Source organism: Geospiza fortis, unplaced genomic scaffold (genome assembly GCF_000277835.1).
Source record: "Geospiza fortis unplaced genomic scaffold, GeoFor_1.0 scaffold75, whole genome shotgun sequence".
NCBI classification, from domain to species: domain Eukaryota; kingdom Metazoa; phylum Chordata; class Aves; order Passeriformes; family Thraupidae; genus Geospiza; species Geospiza fortis.
In genome coordinates this window covers 1,751,250-1,773,826 of record NW_005054360.1, presented here as the reverse complement: position 1 = coordinate 1,773,826, position 22,577 = coordinate 1,751,250, and the positions used below count along the sequence as shown (strand labels likewise).

The 22,577-nt window shown below is 35.8% G+C and overlaps 1 protein-coding gene across 1 annotated transcript in view; it reads left to right on the top strand.

The window, feature by feature from the left end:
• ARMC4 (armadillo repeat containing 4) overlaps positions 1-22,577 on the top strand; it is a 67,941-nt gene that overhangs the window by 36,885 nt on the left and 8,479 nt on the right. Inside the window, 2 exon segments of the mRNA XM_014308177.2 lie at positions 7,530-7,718; positions 8,305-8,526. Of these exon segments, the coding sequence (XP_014163652.2) occupies positions 7,530-7,718; positions 8,305-8,526 (411 nt within the window).

Here is a 22,577-nt window from a genome sequence, read left to right as displayed (position 1 = left end):
GTAGTTGAAGTTGGAAATTCTTCTAATATTTAAAAAATAGTAAAACGATTTGCTGTTTTAAATACATTAAGATGCTTTGATTGTACATTTTACTAATTTAAAACTATAGTGTATAAAGATAATTGTGCTCCATACTGCACACTGTTGTTCCTTTGTTTTACATATGAAATATTTTAGTTAAATACTACCAATGCATTTTTGGTTTTGTACCATTCTTGGGTTAAGCCTTAAATGTCAAAATTCCCTGCTTGTGTATGTACAGTGTTTTCCAGTTTCTTTGTTTGCCTTGCTGTGCTTCTTGCAATTTTACACAGAAACCTTGGTTCAAAATTAGTGCTCTTACTGCTCTCTTTCCATTTTTCTATTTGTTTTCTCTAGACATTAGAATTTTTTACATCTCTCATACCTGCTTCTCTGTATTTGCTCTCATTTTATGCAGTTTTTACTCCCTGGTATCTGGATTTAGATCTTCCAAATTTTGAGGCATTTTTTATTAACCAATCATCAAATGCATACCATTAGAGAGACAAAAAGGAATTTTTTGCTTGCCTCTGAAACCTTTCAGAGAACCAGGGTCCTCAGAGTTTTAGGAAGTCCAGGAATCCAGACCTGGCTTGGTGAATCCATAAGTCACTGCTGTGCTTGCAGGGTACATACAGACCCAGCTCATCCAATGACTCTTGACACTGGCTGCCTTGTTTAGTGAACTGAATCTCAGGGGTTATTTGGGCCTCCTGCAGACATATTGGAGATCCTAAATGGACTGACATAAATTGCCCTGAGGTCTTTAATATCTACAAATCTAGGAGTCCAGTTTCTACAAAACACACAACGTGGAAGCTGGGAAGCAAAGGGTGTAGCCTGTATCTCCCTCACACAGGAGACTTGGGCCCTAAGTTCCATGCAAAGCAGCTGCCTGAGAGCTTGGAGACCACAAGAAGCCAAAAAGCTTAGGAGCTCCTGGAGACCTGGATTTCCAGCTGTTTGGCAGCCCATCAGGCAAGAAGTCAAGGATTCTATGAAAACTAGAAGCCAAGGAGCCTGGCAGGCTACTCATCAGCCATCTGGCTGACAAGAGAAAAGATGAAGAGACATGTTGGTTATTTAGCCTGCCTTTCTGCCTGGTTTCTGTCAAAACTTTTCAAGAAGTCATTGTGCTCTTATGGAAGGTTTTGATTCCATTCCATTAGCATTTTTTGATGGAATACTGTTCCACTGGAAAATATTTGACCAGCTTTTCTTGTAGCTTGGTTTATTAACATCAACATATGCTAGTCAACAGCTTATTGTGTAGCTTCTTTACTTTTAAATCTGATTCACTAATTGGATTTTGAAAATCTAGGAAAGATTTAAACCCCATCCTCCTTTAATTTTTTTTCCTCCCTTCTTTGTTTTTCCTTTTTGTCCATGTCACTCTTTTCCTGTCTTTATGCTCTCACTTGCCACTGGGAGTCTGTAGCTCTCAAAGCAAGAAAAGAGCATGGAGATCATTGTTTCATTTGCTACATAATATATACCAGAAGATTTCAAGCAATCATTTTGTCAAGTGATGAAACTTTTGAGTGAACTAAAACATATTTTATACTTCATGCTGCTTGTGCAAATTCTCAGTGGTGTATAATGATGAGTGGTACAACATGATATGATTGCTTTCTTATATCCCACTCTATTTCTGGAACTATGCCAGACATGCAAAGGCAAACAATAACTGTTTTAGCAACTTCTTCATTTGTGTTGTCACTGACTTGATTGTTTAACTACACCATCCTCAAAACATTGTAATATTGCTGTCTGCACTTCTACAATATTAAATTACATATCAGTGATGACTATCTCATAAACATATTAATGATTGTAAGTTTGCTTAGACATGTTTGAATTCAATTAAATCCAAAACCAATTGACATAATGTTTTTTTTCCAGTTATTCGGTGTTATTTGTTTCTCATACATCCATTACTTAAATGCTCCTCAAAATAATCTAACGTAATTGAGACAACTGTGGCATTAAAGGACTTTGATATTCATTGTTTCACTGCTTATGTAGGGAAAAAAAATGGATTTTGGCAATTACGCAGTACTGAACTTCACATATAATCTGCCAGACTGAAAAGTAAGGAAAACAACAGACAGGACTACTAAAAGTTGCATTAGTGACTAGGTAGACATTTCCCCCCTGATATTTTTAGAGAACCTGCATTGCATGCCTTCTTGGGCTGTATGCTTGGATAATTGACTTCACTTTGGTTTCTTGAAAGTGTCAAGAGCAATACAGTCGCCAAGTGTGCGATGATCAAATCCCTGAAGAGAGAGAAGAAATTCTGAAGAGGAATTCTACTCTTACAGCCTATAGAGTAGCATTGGAACCATGTCAAAGCAACTCTACTTTGTTGCTTTGGCTTTAGTTGCTTCTTCAAAGTGAAGAGGACACGAAAATCCATGTTCATTGTCTGCTGTTGTTTTGCCAACACATTGCATTTCCTCACAGAAGAAAAGTTGTGAGATGTAGGGAAGTAGTTTCATCTTACAAATGCTTCTTCATCTGTTCTGCAACAGTGGAAGCCTCCATAACTGTATAGACAGGAATAAAATTAGCCCTAAAATATAAAGTAATTTGATCAAAATTACCATTGAGTTATTTAATAAGAACAATGAATAGAAACTTCCTTATATAAGTTTTGTTTTCCTTTTCACTAAGTAATATAGAAACTTCTTTCCATTTCTTTATTTTGAATTTTAAATTGGTTTGTGCACTAGAATGAGAAGTTATTCAGTTGGGAATAGCAAATGGAAAGGAGAAGCTTCCTTCATTAAAGAAAATGTAGTTTAAAGGTGACTCTTGATAACTAAAGTTTGTTTGCCCAGCCATACCATCACTTATTTGGGCGAAAGTGATTCAATTTGTCAAACTAGCTTTGACTCCTTAAGCTTTTTAAGGTGTCCTGAGAGTGAAATATTACTTGTCTTTAGAGAAGAAATTTTATCTTTCAAGTGGAGTATACTTTAAAGATAAACATAATGTATTTTTGTAATAATGTGTTTAGCTTTAAATTTTTCAAGTAAAGAAAACAGTTTTCTCTTTGGAAGAAATAAAAAGGAAATTATGTTATGAAAGAAGCCAGTCGTTCTTCTATGATTGCTGTATGTCTCATCTTAAGACTGATGAACTTTATTTACTTACTGAAAATAAACACAAAAAACATAGAATATGACAGTGAGAAAATGCAAAAATCCCAAATGTTCTCCTTGTATAAGTACCACAAAGATCAAGTCTTGCAAATACCATAATAGTTTCTGCTCTTGATTAGAAAAACTGCAAAGCTGGTCTGTCTCACAGTATTTTTGCTCTTGGCTGAAGCCAGTATAGAAGTAAGTGAAAAGGGAAAGTTAACTGAATCTTCTTAATAGTCATGCAGGCCAGCAAGATACAAGTATGTAGTAAGAGTAGGGAGATGAGGCTTTTATTAACACTGCAGGTAACTTTTCTGGTCTCAGCATCTATGCCAGATAGGTGTGTTTTTACTGCTTGAGATTGCAAACTCCTCCCCTTGAATCCAATTTTAAAATAGTATTTCTCATACTTTTTGAGGATAAAATCTTCGCTCTCCACTACTTAGAAGATGTGGTCACATGAAGTCATGAAAGATTCTGTCACCTCTTCCTTTCTTCTTTAGCCACTTGAAACATAATTTAACCATCCATGTTTTTTCGTGTGTCACCTCAGGTTAAATGTTGCATTAAAAAGTATATTAATGATGAAGATATAAAGTGAAGATATGTCCTGTTAATATAACACCTTCTTCCCCCTTTCAGTTTCTTTTTAACATTTTTATGACTTCTTTAGATGTCTTTCTGTTTGGCCTCTTACTTTGTTCAGCTCAGGAAATATTGTTAAAACAGATGCATTCAGCTTATCTTTACCACGTGCATACAGATCATACAATAAAATTATCTGGTGTATTGATTGTCAGTGATTTTATCAATGTTTTTCTCTATGAAGACAGTTTCTTAGGCTTTATTCTTAACTTTTTTTTTCCTACCTAATTCTACCCGAATAGCCTTGTTAGGACAATGAATAAATAAGATTTTGTTACAATTGGTAAGGAAATGGGACACGTGGATAAAGCATAGTACAGATAAATATGAAAGCTAAACACACACCTATAGCTGGAAATTACAAACCCTTTGGGTTGTCCAACAAAATAAGTTGTTTGTCATTTAATTTAGAAAGTTAAATTTAAAGGTTGCAGTTTTTGGTAACAGAAAGAGAAAGTAAAAGACTTTTCCAAAGACATGTTATATATTCTTTTTTGTCTTACATTAATAAAAGCAGTGTAGATGAAAATGCCTGAGAGTATTTGAAAACTAAAATCACAGAAGTTACTTTACAATATGAGCAGTATCTGATCATTAATACAAAGAACATAGATTCAGAAGAATTCATTTGTAGCCTCTGCAATTACAGGGACAACTTCATATAAATTCTTTTTGAAAAATTGAATTATGGCAATTGAATAAAATAAATACACATATTTCAGTTTAGAAATATATTGTACAAAGCAAGTGTGTGGTTTTGCTTAAACGATACAAAAACATTGTCTTTGTTGTTTAAGTTTCTCCAAAAAAGAGAAATCTTGTACATAACATAATGGATTTTAAAGCTCTCATTTTGGTCCTTCTTTCCGCTTATTGTTCTTCAAATTTCTTGCTGTTTTGCTTTTCTCTTTGTCTTGCACAGACCACCAGACTACACCCACAATCACATTTGGGAAACTTCCCTGACGTGTGGTTTCTGCAGTTTCCCTCTGCTTTTCATCACTGGTAGAAAGCTCTGTCCTTGTGTTTACTTGGTTTCACAGATGATTATTGAAACTCTTTTTCTTACTGCTGAATTGTTTATATGTTATTCTGTTACCCATGATTTTAGTGGGATGTGCTCCAGTACGAAATGTGGAAAGTATAAGCTTGTCAGAAGAGAAATTCAACAAATAGGGCTATAATCACCTGGAAAGAAAATATGTACAGGTAGAAAAATATAAAATGTTGGTATTGATTCATTAGGATGAGATAAAAGCTATTTTATCTCTTCATGGAATATCTTTCAAAAACAGGAATATGGAGTAATCTGAACCATGCAGAAACACACAATCATGTTCAAGGCCCTTTTTAAATCTTAGATCTTGTACTGTAGCATTTACCTGTTGAACAGAAGCCTTTCTCATCTGTTGAGGCAATATTTATACACAAGGTAATGCTGTAGTGACCTTCAAAGTTTGGAAGTAAATATAAAATATTTCATTCTTTTCTCCTCCCATGTCTGGTAATTGGATTTCTAGCCCTTGAATACATGTAGGAAAGAAATTTGTGTGTAGAAAGCTTTCTCAGTAACCCATTACATATCACCTTGGGTCGAATTTTAAAATTTCAAGACAAACATGAAAACTGATATGGACAAACAGTGTTTTAATTCAGGTGATTGTCTGTAGATGCATTACATTGTGGTATGCATACACTAGCAATTATAGAGGAACACTGATGCTGGTGTATGCATGGGAAATTCTCTGTAAGCCCACTTGCCTCTGCATGCAGCTCACATGGTAATAGAGTGGCAGAGCATTGCCCCTCCTTCTCTCTCAGCTGCTGTTCTGAGCCACAAACCTGTATTGTCCTTCTTCTGTATTTAGATTCTATTTTAATTTCTATAAGGACCTCTGTTATATGTTAATTTTGGGGGTTTTCAGGACTTTTGCATGAAGTTTACTTTTGGATACTGCCCTTTTTCCACATGCTGTGGTTTCTGTTTTTTACCCTTACACAGTTTGGCTTTAAGCTCTCCTTTCCAATCTCAAGATTTGTTCTGCCTCTGGCAAAAAATGTTTTGTTCCCAATGGGCCTGCCCACTGCTTTTGCTTTCTGTGAGAAGGAAACATCACAGCTAAGAGTTTTGTTTGACATTTAGTCCCAGAACTAAAAAAAGATGAAATGGCAGCATCTTATGAAATCGTCATTTACCAAGTCCATGATTTGATGGATTTGCTCAGCAAAGCTGACACAATACAGTTGGACCCTACTCTGTTCATAAATCAGTGCCCCAAAAGAAATAAATATAATCAAAACCATGTTTGGTCTTCAGGGTCACTACCTAGCCCTAGGAAGTTCATATAATCCATGTTTGCACTTACATGAAGTCCAAAGGGTTTCAGAAGAGTGTCTAATAGTTTTTATTCAAAATTCTCCTATTGACCTGTTGACAGAAACAAATAAAAGCAATTCCACTTACAGACCTTTATTTCCATCCCTTCACATTTATCACCACTGAGAAGCACAAGCTGAAATTTATCATATGAAGTTACTGCCAACCATTTGACTGCTTGACTCTTGTTCCAATGTAATTACAGTTTGACACCAGACTGTCCAATACGACCTTCAGATGTGCCACTATGACATCACTTCAAGAAGTCTGTGCTCAGGAAATTTCTAAATTAGAAAGAATACTTTCATACTGAATAACCCTTAATGGATTTTCTTTTTTTCTTTGAATTTGCCTAACATGTAAATTTTTTGAGAGCCACTGCAATCCTGCTCCAAGGACTTACAACTTCTCAACTGTACATTGTTTAAAAGCAACTTTGATTCTGAACATGCCACCTACTAATTTCATCTGGTGATCCCAATTCTTCTGGAAGAGAGATCCTGGTGTGCCCTTTCCACTCTACTCAAGGTTCTGTACATCTATATCACACTGCTCCTTCTTTTTCTTTTATTATCTTGAGTGTTCTAGTTGATTAGTCATTCCTTCTGCAGAATAGTTCCCTACCAGTGATTATTCTTGTGGTCTTTCTCTAAACCTTTTTTAACGTTATGATAACTTTTTGAAAAATGGACCAGATCTGCCCACTGTATTCAATTTCCAGGCACACTGTTTCTATTTCATTTTTATCGGCAAACTTAGACATTTTTCCAGGGTAGTTTTTGTGTCCTTTATTCACATTTTACATTGATTTTTCATACTCTGAGGTACATCATGGTTCTCCCACAGTTGCTGTCATGACTTGTGTAACTTTCCCTCTTAAATATTCCTGAATACTCGTTGGCATTGATACAAGAAAATAATATTGTCATTCCTTTGTCTTAGCTGTCAGACTAAATGTAGGAAACAGGAGACACTTTGAGAGCCTAAAGTGTCTGTTGCTGTGTTAGATGCCCTGAGGTGTGCAAGGCACCCATCTGGCCACTTTGATACTACTGATAAGTGAGACTTGCACCCTTCTAAAGTGACAGCTGGAGATTTTTATACCCTGAGGTATGAAAAATGATAAATACCTTTATTTAGGCATTGAATTTCTGCCTGTATGGTGATATGTAAAATAGTCTAACTCTCATACATCAATCAAAAGAGCTCCAAGTTCCAAATAGCCATATTTCTTGGTGAAGGCAACACAGCAATATCTCCAGTTTTGAACAAATATGTCATGCCAATCTCTTTTTAAAACATATTTTAAAACTGTGTTTCTTTTGATTCTTATTTAGAATTCTGGGGAGATGGTTCGATCTTTTGTTGGCGGCTTGGAACTGATAGTCAATTTGCTAAAATCAAAGGATAAAGAAGTTTTAACAAGTGTATGTGCAGCCATTGCAAATATAGCTCAAGATCAAGAAAACTTAGCTGTTATGACAGATCATGGAGTTGTCCCTCTGTTGTCCAAGCTAGCAAACACAGTAAGTAACATTTAAAGATATCATAAAAAGCATTGGAATTTCTTACTTCAGACTGCATTATGCCCAACTGAAGGGTTATGATAAGAGCAGTAGATTTTGCAGCAGTTGCAAGGAAGAGCTGTAGCATCATTCCTCTGTGGGACATATACTGGACATCAAAACAGTCTGTGTCTGCTACTAAAATTGGTTTGGAAGATGAGCTTCATTTTAATAGTTACTGTTGCAGAATATTGCTTTTGAGTGGTGCAGCTGCTATATGAGAACAGCACAAAGGGTTGAGAAAACAATTAATCCGAACATGCAGAAGAATCTCACTGATGGGGCTATATTTTACATTTTATTGCTATCTTATCTAATTTCCAGTCAGTCTAAAAGTACATTTGAAATAATATAAAAATTCACAGCACTTGCTATAAAAAGAATATTAAGGGACTTTAATAGCTCTATGCCTTACAGCTCTCTCCAATTTTAATTGTACTGCAATTAAATTGGGATGCCTTAAAGATATGTGGGAATACAATTTTGCTTTCTGATGAATTTTTTGTTGTGTGTTGACTTTAATTTGTCGTGTTTTTACCTTCTTCAGAACAATAACAAGTTAAGACGTCACTTAGCAGAGGCCATTGCCCACTGTTGCATGTGGGGCAGCAACAGAGTTGCCTTTGGAGAGGCCAAGGCTGTGGCTCCTTTAGCACGTTACTTGAAGTCAAAGGATCCATTAGTTCATAGAGCTACAGCTCAGGCTTTATATCAGCTTTCAGAGGATCCCAACAACTGTGTCATCATGCATGAAAATGGAGTGGTGAAGGTGAGGTGGAAGCTTTTTCTTATTTGGGGCTCAAACTATTGAAGAGGTTTGGCATGGTCAAAAAAAGATATCTTTAATTTGAAATAATTCTTGAACACTGCTGTGTACCTCAAATTTTCTAAACTTTATCCTAAAAATGTTTGGCTAATTAGTGAATTAGGAAGCAGGATTTTGGTGTCAAAAATACTACAGCTAGGTGGGTTTTGAGAATGGAATTATGATGTGGACATTCACCTTTAGAGTACTCAACCCTGACCTAGGCTGGTAGTGGCATGACATCAGCATTTTGTCATTCTCAAGTGCCTTTTCTAAAGAAGTTCGGTTATCTTAATGGATGGTTGCCTAACATGGCAGTAAGACAGACATTGAGTGTAATTGGATTTGGGGGCAAATTAAGATACCATAATACAAAGGCTTAGTTTACCTGGAGCTGTTTTGGTGAATTCTGAATTTACTTATAAAATTCTTATTTTAGGACTTAAGCATAATCACATTCTGCAAAGATCTTATCTTAGAACAAAATTTTCTTTCAAAAAGATTTTTTTAGTAAAGTTTTGTCTCACTAGTTGAAGGCAGAAGAGTTACTCCTTTGGCAGAGGAGAGATGAGCATTATGGCTTTAGAGATGGAGACAGTAGGAATTCTCAATTTTCATAAATTCCCTGAAAGATTCACTGTATGTAAACCTTTAATTTTACTTGATGTTCAGGTAAATGTATTTACAGTAAGAGTTGACTTATAATGCAGTGTTATTGTTAATGTTGATTTATGCCTGCATTTATGATAGTGTACTTCATTGTGAGCAGTTTCAGTTCTGGCACAGTTAATGGTCCTGAATTATCATGTGTTTATCTGTCACTGTTGGTCTTAAAGGATCCACTGGTCAAAAATACTTAAATATTCACTTTAAGGTCCAATACATGAGCGTACTCAAATTAAGCTACCCTTTCAGCCCTGGAGAGTAACACCTTCCTATCACAGTCACATATATTGGCTATACAGCACAGAGGAGTACATGCTGTACTACAGCTTTAGCATTTTTTGACTTTTTAATCTTGTTTCTCTCTCTGTTCAACTGGCACAATCCATTTTCTGACCTCTTGTCATCTATTTTCTTTCATTTTATTATGCAGATTTCAGGTTATACAAGTTGCAGCACACTGATTCTGATGACACACTTTTAGAGTAATTCCACCTCACTCTAGGTTCACTTTTATTTTTCAGTCCTAGTTAAAGTGTTAATAAGCACTTTAAATAAAAAGCATTAATTTGTACTACCAGATAAATAGGGATGTACAGAAAAATGTAACAAATTTTTAATGTTTTTTATTATTCACAATATTCTGGATTTTCCAGATGTGCTAGTCCAAATGCTTTTGTTGTGTTGCCAGAGCTGAGCAGATCATGGAGCAAATCAACACATGCACCATGACAGCTCAAGGCACAGATGACCAATCCACCAACACTTAAGAGCTTGACTCTCTTGCTGGCACTTTTGGAATTGCCATCAAGAAGCAATAACTGTAGTTTCAGAAAGGCTAGATAGGCATTCCCAGATGGCAGGGAGAGTGGGTGGAGATTTAATTGCACAAATGCACGAGTCAGAGGGCTGAGTCTCGCCTGGCCTGCTCAGTTGGTCTGCCCAACATGGGTGAGACAGCAGTTGCGGCACTCTGTTGGAACCCTGGATGCTGAGAATTTTAAACTTCCTGTGCAGAAAGGCACAGACCCACAAGAGAACACTGCATTTGACTTGAGGAAAAGGCTTCCAAAATTGATTAATAGCACTGGGATTACAGGTGTGTAGTTGGTTAGAAGTGTGTAATATTACAGGGTGGAAAACTTAAAGTTTGGGGTTTTAGAATATAGTAATAATTATGAAGCAAGATGGAGGTTTTAAGGTGGAGACAGGTTGTTCTTCTTTACTTTCTTTTTCCTTCTTCTCATGGATTTGGATGATATTTTGTAATTGGGCAGAAAAGTCCGCATTGTGGGCTTCAAGAGATCAGTTATTGGGTTAAAAGAGAAAAGAATCTAGGTGTCATTTCAAAATTGGATAGTTTAGCCTTAAAAGACCTTGTAACAAAAGATAGTTAGCCATTTTGTGCCTTGCTAATGAAAGACTGCAGAACTCATGGCTGTGTGGCTGTAGCATTGATAAGAAACAATAAACACCTGAGTCTGAACACAAACTATCATCTGGAGTGCCTTCAATCCTGACCCCAACAGAGGTAGAAAAAACAAGCAGAGAAACCACAGCACTCTGTCTGTGCCATTGGATATCTTTGCTCAGTACTTCTCAGTAATGACAGAATGCCTGGGTGTTTCCATTCTTCTAGCCTCTCCAGTGAATAGCTGACTGAAAGCATGCTTTGTATTTATATAGAGGTTGTTATGTACAGGTTATTCCAGGACTAATCATATTTTTTCTAGGAAACTTATTTGGATTTGTTTGATTTTTTTTTCATCTTTTACAAGATATCTGGTGTTTCAGTGATCATGCACAGTTGGATTAATGTCTCAGCCTCTGTAGTTGTGACTGGATTGCCTAATTCCAGGTGTTCTTCAACACATGTTCATGCGCTGTGTTCACATACAAAGAATGTGTGATGCTTCAGGGAAACATTTAGCCTGTGTGAATGACACAGTTGCTGAGTGCTTTAACAGTTGGTCGGAGACTTTTGCAAAGCATTAGACTTTCTGACCATTCCCTATTCAATGTATATATACATGTTTTTGTCCAGGAAACCAGTAATAAAATTATAAACAGAAAATAATTCCAATCAGAGTGTTGTATTTCACATTTTACTACTGCTTCAAACATTATTTGCGAATCACAAAGCAACAGTGAGACAGAACCAGTGTTGGATATTTTCACCTATTTGTAACTGCATCCAAAATACATTCAATTTTGTCAAGTGAGTCTAAATGATAAAAATCTTGGAAAGTCACTGGTGTATGTCGGCTGCCATGTGAAATTCTGAGGAGACAAACAGGGATTTTGGAGGAAGTTTAGAAAGGCAGTTTATGAAGTTATTCTTTTATGTTCAGTTCCACAATCAATGTTCTTATGACCGGGAATGGAACAATGGTTATGACCTGTGACCGATGAATAAATGCTTTCTTTCTACCAAGCACCAGAACATATTTCCTATTTCTCAAGTAAAAATCCATGGCTGTGCTGGAAAATAGATTTGCATTTTCAAAGATGCAGTAATATCAGTGCAGTAACAATGCAATAATATGCATTTGCATTTTTGAAGATGACATGTGGGACACTAGACAGCAAGAGAAATTGATAGACATCAGAGTAAGGAACAGGTATCAATTTGAATTCAAGATTGGAGACAGCCATCCAGAAACCAAGGAAGAAGAGAAATCCAGTGATTTCTCTTGGTTTGGCAGTTTACAGCTGAGATAAGCAGGAATATCAGGCAACATTCTTTATACTTGGTGTCTGTGACGAGGAGAGGAGAGGAGAGGTCCAGTGATTTCTCTTGGTTTGGCAGTTTACAGCTGAGATAAGCAGGAATATCAGGCAACATTCTTTATACTTGGTGTCTGTGACGAGGAGAGGAGAGACATAGGAAAGTTCTCAGGCAACTGAAAGCAGCACCAAGCCATCACCACTGTTTCCATTCATGGAAACAGCAGAACATTTCCCTTAAAGCTATTGCAGAGAAACAATGATGTCCACCTATATTTGCCTGCTGCTGAAACTTTAGAACAATCAAGCTAATTCATGAAAAAGAAGTCTAACTGTGAGCTAAAGTGTACAGGTTTGTTCCAAGGGAGGCCCTTATAAGACAAACTATAAAAAGACTGGGGAGGAAATGGGAGACTAAGGAAGTGCAGTTACTTTAGTAGTGAAAAGATGAGTGTAACCATGTTTTAAAGGAAGAAGTAAAGTCATCAGAAGATGCCAGAAAGTATTTAAGTCATTTTCCTACAGACCATGTCAAGGTAATACAATGCTACTCTGTGCTACAGTCGCTCTTTTTCTTGCTGATGTTGGCAAGCTGTAGATTTGGATTGTTTCTCAAGTGAGTTAGTGAGGATGGGGATGTAATAGGACAGGCACCCATGCAACTGCTCATACTATACCTTCTAAAAGACTTCAGGTATTAAAAAAATTCAAAATATATACACATGAAAAACATGTAGCTGATTATTCCTGGTCATTCTTCTTTCGCAAATGAAGGAAGGCGAAAGATAATCTCTCATGGAAGTTAATTTCTGCTATTGCAGAAGTTAATTTCTGACTTTGTAGGTGATATAAAAGATTTGGTTTTGTGGATGGTGGTGGTGGTGGTGATAATGATGATGATTTCTGTGTAAAAAAGGCCTAGGAAGTTTGAATGGCTTCATCATCTACAGAGTTGAGGCCAGTCTTTTATTATGATGCTAATGAGACTCTGAGAAGTCTCTGAGGAGATTATTAAAGCAATGAAAAAAGTAAGAACAAGAGAAAATAAGCAGCCAAAGTCAGGCTGTGGAAGAACAAAATTAATCAAATTAGTAATTAATCTTAACTTTAAATGTTTACACAGTGCACATGCCAAACTGAAATAGTCATCCCAATTCTTATAATAGTAAAGGAAGAAGAATAGGTTTTTTTTTTACTGTTTCATCTCTTTTAATTTGGACATTTATGCAAAGATAAGGCACCTTGGTTTCTACAGGCGATATGTTCTGGTCTCCTTTGGCTGTAATGACAATGCAGGTTCAAAGGTTAGAGCTGCACATCTATGCTGTAGGTATCTGTAGGTTTTGTTTAATGGAGTGAATCCCATCCAAGGCAGTGGAGAACTTTTAAAAATGAGCATACAGTTCATTTCATTATTAGATAGGAATGACAGAATTCTGAATAATAGTGCAATAAGAAAGAGCTATTAAAATATTAATTTTTCTTTTCCTAGAAGAATACAGATGAGTTGAATTTATATGCTATGATGGTGATGAAACTCAATCTGTCCAGCCGTAACTGAAGCACACACTGAGTATGATCTAATAATGCCAGATGTTTTAGATTAGTGGATCTAACTAACTTGAATCCAAGGATTTTGAAAGAGATCTTTGGAGTATTAAGGATGGATTCCTTTCATCTAATTTTGGCCACTTTTAGGTATGGAGTTTAAAGTAGTCTAAACTAAGACACCTTCATAGGCCATGGAAAGAGAGAGACACCTGCAGACTTATCCTAGCTCAAAATAGATGCCCAAGATATCTGCAAGGAATAGACTCATGAAAGTGCCTAATTTTCTCTGGTGAATGTAGAAAGAACCTAGGTGACTTGCTCAGACTAAACAGCTAGCTTTCAGACAGCTGAATTTAAATTAATATCCTCCTGGATGTTGATTTTCAGCAAGCTTGTGGTACAGGGGAAGTTGCAGGGCTGGAAGAGAGGTAATATGCCAATATTTAAAAAGGTCAAATAAGATTATAGTCTGGTAAACTGGGCACTATTCTCATGTGACATACTTGTAGGTCCATACATTATAATACTGGAAGGATCATTTTAATACCCGAGTCTGACTAGTCTTGCTCATGCAAACCAGAGACATTGCTTCATTTTTTTCTGTTTGGAATAGAGTATATCTTTTAGAAAAACACTGACTCTTTACTTAAAAAATTCCAGCAATGGAAAATCCACCAGAGACATCATAACTTGTTCCAGTAGTTAAATACCTTCCCCATAAAAACATTTGCACCTTATTTGTAGCCTAAGGTTTGTCTAGCTTTATCTTATGCAATTACATGTATGATACTTTTTCTTGGTAAACTGACAAGCCCTACATAACTTCTGTTCTCATATACATTCTTATTGAAAAAATTAAATTGCTTGTATTATTGTAATATTTTTAATTAGCTAGACAAGTGTAATCACTGGTGGAATTTTTGTCTTTTTAATTCTTTAAGTATATTTGTGTGTCAGTTGTGAATTTTTTTATTTTTGAACTTCCTTTTTGGACTGAATTGTAACATACTTCAGGACAAAATTCAGTATTCCAGTAATATCTGTATGAATACTTAAATCAGGTAAAATAACTTCCCTGTTTCTATGTAAGCTCTGTTTGAACATCAGAGATTTTCATTATTCTCTTTGGCCACAGTATTGCCCTCAAAGTTTGTATTTGGCCAATTTTCTACTTTGATTTTCGTGTCTTTTTGGAAATGGATCCGCAGGTTAAACCTTTGCATGCTCTAATGTTGGCCTTCATGAACAGGAGTAAAAAACCACCAGTGAATTTAGACATTGTGATATAAGATGATTTTTTTTTCAGATGATTAAATCAGATTTTATTTTTGTCACAATACTTTATAAATGTGAAAAGACTTAGGTCTTGTTTTTGAAAGAATAATTCACAAATCAAAAGCAGCCATAAAATGTGTTCAAGCTTTTTATTGTTTTAGAAAGGAAGATATTCAGAGACAAACACAGTGACCCTTCTTGTAATGCCTTTAAAACAAAATACTGGCTTTCCACAGTAGAGGATTGCAGCTTTGGCAGAGATAAAATTCCTTAGAAAACTGAAGGAGCTTACTGGCTGAGAAAGTAGTAAATACTTTTGCATTAAAGAGACATAAGTTTATTAAGGTCTGTGAAAAGAATACCAGTGGCTTTGATTGTAAAGAGTGAAGCTAAAAAATGCCTGTTCTGCCTGCCAATGAAATTCTACCTTCACAGGTGCCCAAGCAGATGGTACATAAATATTTTAAAACATTTAAGATCTTCCCACTGAGGTGATTTCCAGTATCTTATACAAAGATCCCTTTATGTTTTGACCTTTAATTTCTGCTTGAATTCTGAAATAATTAGCTAAGAAATAGTAAAGTTATTCATTTTTTTATTTATGCATTTATTTCTGTGTACTGTGATGATGCTTAAAGGCACTGATCACAGATAAGGGGTTCACTTTGCTAGGGAGTGATGTGTCCCTGCATGAGAAGAAGATGACTCCAGAAAATTTTCAATTTAAATGTAACACACAATAAGGTGGAGGTGAAAAAACAGATAGGACTGCTAGAAAAACTATGTAAAATATTTATATGTTCATATTTGATAGTTTAAGCAAATCAGGATACACTTTTTTAACTGCTAATTCATAACTGCAACTCAGTCATCTTAAGTAAAATGTAAATAATGAATACTGCCTGTAACTTTTTGTAAAAATCTAGAACCACTGGGGTATAGCCAGTCACCCAAACTTGAAGGCACTCCACCATATGGGAACCATAACTGGTGCTGTTGTCAGGTTTTTGCATGTGTGTGCCTGTGCTGAAGGATACATGAAGTCCAAGTAAATTAGTCTCTGTTTAGCTTTGCATTGTTATGAGCAGCTTTTATTTTCCAAATTAATTTAAAGACATATTTCTGTGCTGCACTATGAAAAAGTTCATTTTCTCCTGTTCTTGTTCCATTGTACATACAGAACTAATTATTTTTGGGCTAGAAGAACCATTAACCTAATGATTAAGATACATATCTGAAATGCAGATGATCAGAGGTTTCGTTCATGTTCTGATATTTTTTATTGTTGAAAGTGTCTATCCAACCTACCCATGCACAGAACTGATCTTTAGCCTTACTCTGTGGTCTGCTTTATGCTATTATTTGCCCAACATGGAAGTGCTCTGTTTTCTTCTATTACAAAATACTAGCAGATGCTTTCTGGAATATCAATTGCGGTAGCTTATAAGAACATCACCAGGAATGCTGAAAAGTAAATTTCAACTGCTTGGTACAATAAAGTGGGCAAAGAAGACACTCAAGCCCTAAGAATGGGACTTATTTGTATAATCATACATTTTAATTTTTTTTAAAATTGGTCTTTTCATCGGGGTACAACCTCAAGAAATGCATGGGAGGGGAGGTGGGGAGAGTGTGGATATGTTAAGCTTGGGTTTGTTGATAGGTTGGTTTTGGTTTATTTGGCAAAGGATAATGTGTCTTCTGAATCCTGTGTGGAGTTAATAGGAAGGTATTTGTGCTTTTTGAGTTCAGTTCTTAGTGGCAGAATGGTAAGGCTCTTCTATTCCCTTGTAATATTCCAAGATATGAAACCCGTTTGTTTTAACCACTGTTTCTGAAAGTTATTGTGAAATGTAGATTTCATATTTGGAAGGTTTTTATAATGTCTGTGTTAAAAAATACAGCTTCTGTAATTTATTGTGCAGAGCTTCCAGAAAACTGGTCATTGTTTGCTAAAGTCATAAATCCCTACAAGAAGTTTTGGCTCACTGTTTTGTGTTCAAAGACTTGCATAAGACCATCTTTGTGAAATAAATAGATGTAAATTACAAAACATGGAAGACAATTACTAGTAATTTCTACTGAAAACATGCTAAAACCAACCTTTTAAATACCATACTGTATTTATTTGGAGTATAGAAAATGAAATGGAAAAGCACTGGCACACACTTCTTTACGAGAATTTGGCAACAGGTTTGACTGTTTTCTTGTGGGGGCCTTTGGTGAGACCATTAAATACACAATATGGAGTTTTACATATAAAGCAAGGTTTAATATATCTTCATAAATCAATCCAAAATATTTCATGTAATATCTATGCAATAGTATTATTGGGGTATAGTAGTATGTATTTGCAATTTCCATATTTGTGTTGTAGTTTTGCCTTTAGAAAAACCCCCTTTGTAACTGCAGTGGTTTGCTCTGTTCAGGCTCCACAGTTCAGGCTGGAGATACGGCGTGTCTGGCACAGGCTCCAAGCTGATGCCTGTTGCTTTTTATAACAGTTGTTACAGTTCTTGGACATTAAGAAAGAGGGCACTAGATTCCAAAATTTCTGCATGTCTGTTGTCTACCAAAAATATGCTAAATCCCTTTACCCACAAATATATTGATCACATCACACTTAAATTTTGGAAATAAGAGATTCCATAAACTAAGTCACATACTATCATGTTTTATTCCATTTCAGAAAGATTAATGTAAATTGACAGCGTTACACCAGTTTCCATTGTGTTGGCAACTGCCAGGTTGCTTTAAACATTTTGCTTACAGTTTCAGCTCCAGGAAGCAGGAGCCAGTAGCTGTTCTACCTTCATAATAAGCAAAATGTCACCATTCATAAAGTAAGGGTACTTTTAGGTAAAACATTTTGCTTTTGCACCATTGACAACGATAATGAAGTTTGGCTTTAGTATAGATTAAGCCTCAGACTTTAGATTACTTTTTCAAAATTTCACATTACTGAAGTTTATGATATGTAGCAAGTGTTCTGTTAAAATCTGGCTGATTGTGGATGGGAAAAAACAGCAGCCTAAGGGAGATCAGCTTATTTTTGCCCAAACTCTGTGCTTCAGGAGATCTCTAATTTTGTAACATTTGGATAACAAACCTAGAGGCTGGCATAAAGCTCTTCTTGGCACATTTTAAACATCTTTTAGTCTTATAAAAAGAAGCTTGTCTCACTAAGCTGTACATTTGTTGGAGCTGTTTAACAGTAGCTGTGCCCTGCAGCTCTTTTAGTGATAAATGAGCCATTTCAAATAAGGGCAATTGCAGCCAACTGTGCAGAAGGAATCATTAAAAAAAATTTAAATAGACATTTTTGAAGCTTAAAAATGCACAAACAAAGTATGTTAAATCAAAATATATGCTGCTCCTTTTAATGGAAAAGATTGCTACTGGCTAAGTCTGCCAGCTTCAATAGGTGTGCCAAAAAGCCAAGGAATCTGGCAGAATCTGCAGATAGCAGTTCCATCTTTCATCTATATTTCTTTTCTGTATTTATCTTGCTTTAGAAAATGCAGAGAATGTCTTTTCCTTCTGACTTGGCGCTATTTCCAAACCACAGAAATACACAGAGCAGCTTCTTGCAATTGTTTAGCTCCCTGCACCAGTCTTATCCTTGTGACTATGTGAATCATTTCTTTCTAATTTGGCAATAATAAGAAAGAGCATTAAAATATTTTTATGTTTATGGAATAGTATCGTAGCTGAACTGTCAGATATAAAATTAGTTTTCTTAATTAAGAGATACTGGGTTTAATGTGTACGGACAGAATGCCAGGTAATTATTTTTGACATTCAGCTCATCAAAAATAGTTTCCTTGTATGTAAGGAGCTATTCAAAGAATCTGAACATAAAAAATACCAAGAAAAAAGTTCTTCCTGTAGAATCAATCACTCAGTTCAGTCTGGCTTCAAGCCTTACTCATTGTAATCTCTCATATCATCCTTGCAAAGCACACTCTCTGGTATCTTTTAAGTGATAAGGCACAACTTATTGACATATCCTTCAAGGGAAAGATGCTAAGGAAAAGCCCATTTGCAGTGTGTGGATTATGGGATGGACTCTACTATTAATGTTCCTGGTCAGTGTTCTGTACTTTGGTATCAAATCTGAAGACCTGACAAGGCAGCACGAGCCTGATGAGAATTCTGTCCTGACTTGAGTGAGGGAGGGGACTGGGTATGAATTGCTGATGCAGTTGTGCTCATTTTACAATCAATTGCATATGAAAGCTAAAATGTATCTTCTTCTGGACTATAAGTGAAGTTTCATATTATTTCATTTCATTGAAAATTTGATTTTAATTAATTTTGCTTTTATCTCTAAGGGTAATTATTGGCTGTATTTATCAGCTGCTAGTCAGTGCAGAATTTATTGCCATGCCATGGTTTATGATAATTCTTCATCTCTGGAAGCGTTGAAGAAAAAAATGTAATGTTAAAGTGAGAGAATATTATTAGTCAGTCATACTTTTTAATTACTGTAAGAGTCTGGTACACTGCAAATTACATGATACCTTTGGATTTAGGAGAGCTGTAAAGATAGATAGAAGGTGCCTTTAGGCTGATTCTATTCTACTCATTGCATTTGTATTGAATGTATAGATAAAAATAATAAAACTTTTCCATGACATAGGATTGAGAAAGCCACAACTCATAAACGTGCTTCTATACTGCTGTACAGGTATGACAATTCCAGATACTAGGATAAGATACATAATTAGGGCTCTGTGGAAATAGAGAAAAGTTTAAAATATCAAGAAGATCTTTAGAACACCTAAAATCAAATCTGTGCAATCTGCACAAATGCAACATTCATTAGACTGGATTAGCGCCTTCTCAGAATTCCAGAGAGACATAATGGCTGGACTCCAGAGGCATTACGGGCTAAGGGAGTGTGTATATATTGAAAAAAAGTCCGTCTTTGGCACTGGATTTGCTGAACTTTCATGGTGTAGAGAATATTTTATTAGTCTTTTGCTTTTCAAAGCATTTTGTCTTTCCATCAGTTGATGACTCTATTGGTGTGCAATAATCCTATTGCTGTTTGGAAGGGTGGAATTGACAATGCTTGGATTTTAAGAAAGCATTGAGCAGCACTCTTCACCAAAAACTATTAAAGTTAAAATGTGATGTGATGAGAAGGCAGAGTCCTAGAGAGGATAAATAACTGTTTAAAACTCAAGAATCAAAGTTTAAAAATTAGGATGAAGTTTTGGAACAGAAGGATCTTCATAAATGGTAATGAGAAGATTGATAAATGGTGATGTCACAAACTGCTGACAGTACAGTTCTCTGTGAGAAGTGCAGACAGAGACAATTGCAAACTGCAGTTCACAGGGCAGAACAGAGGTCAAGTGTCCTGTGCGAATACATCACAGCTCAGTTCAAAGTTTTCCCCTTTCATGGATTCACTACACTGAACAGTTTTGCACACTTCATGTGCTGCAGATAGTGCCAGTAACTATTGGTTAGAATTGCAAAGATGTCCAAACGTTTGGTGAGGCAATAAAATCCTTGCAAACAATTTGGACAGAAAATTTTTCAGTGTAAGATACAGTTAGGGACACCATGAAGCCCTGACTTTGCTTCTGATTGAGCAGGCTGTTTCTGTTAATCTTTCTGCTCTTGGTCTCATAATCAAAGAATCCTCATGAAATTTGCAGTTACATGTAGGTGTTATTTATCCTTAAATTTTTGTTGACATCCTGGAGTGTGGGGGGAGAAACTGATAGTCTGTTTAATTCTTCTGCATCAGAAATGCATATGAGGGAATTGTATTTTGAGAAACCACTCTTTCACAAAACTTACAATATTCTGCATAAAGATTCTTCTGTTCAGAGAAGGATGTTAAGTTCCTTAATTGTCATCATGAGTCAAAGCCATGATGTGCTGTTGAAATGAAAAAGTAGCCTGTTTGAGTGGGGAGCTGATGAAGTAGAGAGCACATTCCCTGTGTGGGAGCAGTACTTTCTCTTAAATCATCTTCCACATACTGCTTTTATTAGGTGGCAGCATGCCTCAAACATACTCAACCAAGAATGCCCACCACGTGGTCAGTAATATTCTTGTGCTTGCGTTAGTGTTGTGAAATAATGCCTTGGGTAGCTGGTTAGCTCCAACCATTTCCTCCTACCTGAGAGACAAAGGAACCACCACACAAGGTTTAAATCGTGATTCTTTTAACCTTTTGCAGTAACATTCAGGTAGAAGGTTCACATGAATTTTTTTTTCTCCTGTGTTAAAGCACAGAGTTGCATGGTTTTAGAAAATTAATGTTCACATCTTCCCCCGCATGCTTTAACCAGCTTTAGCAGAGCTTTTATGCATGTGGTACAACCTCCACTTGCCCAAGCACAACTATAACTTTCTTTTTATAGAACTAAAAGAGCTCAGGCAAATGAATAAGCCAAAAACATTTCCAAAACCTGAAGCTTGGAATTGAAGTTGAGAAGTTAATAAAAAATTGAGGAACAGGATTTTGTTCTAATCAGAGAAGAGCTTTAAATTTAACTTTTATTAATTGATTTTTCATTTCCTACTTCATAGTTACATCTTTAGAGAGGGAAGGAAGCAGATCAAGGTCTCTAGTATTGCTGACATACAAAAGTCAGACAGGTATTATTGCTTGCTTGTTTGCATGTGACACAGTATTTTTAAAAGTCTCTGATCTCACAAATCTTCCAAAAGTGAGCAGCCATTCAAGCACTTTGTGGCCAGAGTCCTTGAGTGGCTTTGGAGAGACGTGTTGCTTATTTTTGAAAAACTATCTAACTCCCCCTCTAAAGAAGTGTATGCAAATCACAAATACTTTGTTTGAATATGGCCTGATTGGAGTGCTAATTCAATCAACTCCCTTTTTTTAAATCACAAAAAAACCAAAGCATTTATCTGTCACAATAAGTGTACATGGTAATGTTTTCCTCAACCCAGACTTTATAAAAGCACACAAATTTCCAGCACTTGTAAATATAGTTTATGACAACTGATCAAACTGTTAATAAAAAATTTGCATTTACTATAGGAAGATGACTCCTTAGTATAAAATAATTTGATTTTCTCTAATAGCAAAAAAAACCGGTTAGAGAATCTTGAGAAATAAATGGTACCATACATTTAATTTTCTGATATTAAGAAAATTTAGACTTACTAATATGAATGAACATGTGGACTATACATGTACACTTGTCCGTGAACAGCTCCAGATCTTTTCTTGCTTCATCACATTCAGTTTCATATTTGTATGAATAGAGCTGATCTGTGTTTATACCATCTATACATTTATTTATCCTGTGTTCTGATTCAACATTTTCTAGTACATTTACTAGTCTAAAATCAGATTATATGTTGAACAGTACCACTCATCTTCCAGTTTATGTAAATGTATGCACTGTTGCAACCCCCACATCTTAAAACATAAGACTATAGAACAGTCTTCTTGTGTGCCACAGAAAACCCAGCTTTAAAATGTGCTGGCTACTTATTTCAAACAAATGCTATTGTACAAATACACAGGGAGAACCTCCTGCTTTTATCCCCAGACTTTGATGTGTAAGGTTTACTAGCAAAAGCACCTCACTGGTTTTGATTATAATGATCCTATGTAGGAAGAGAGACCAACCCTTAGAGCATTGGACCTAAAGCTATATTAACTTTAGAGATCAAAATCAGTACTTTCAATTGAATACAGAAGAGAGTTTGAAGTCAGTTCACTCATACCAGTAGGTCTAACATACTTCTAAAATATTGTTACAGTCAGATTGTGTTATCAGATCCCTATTCACAGGATAAGA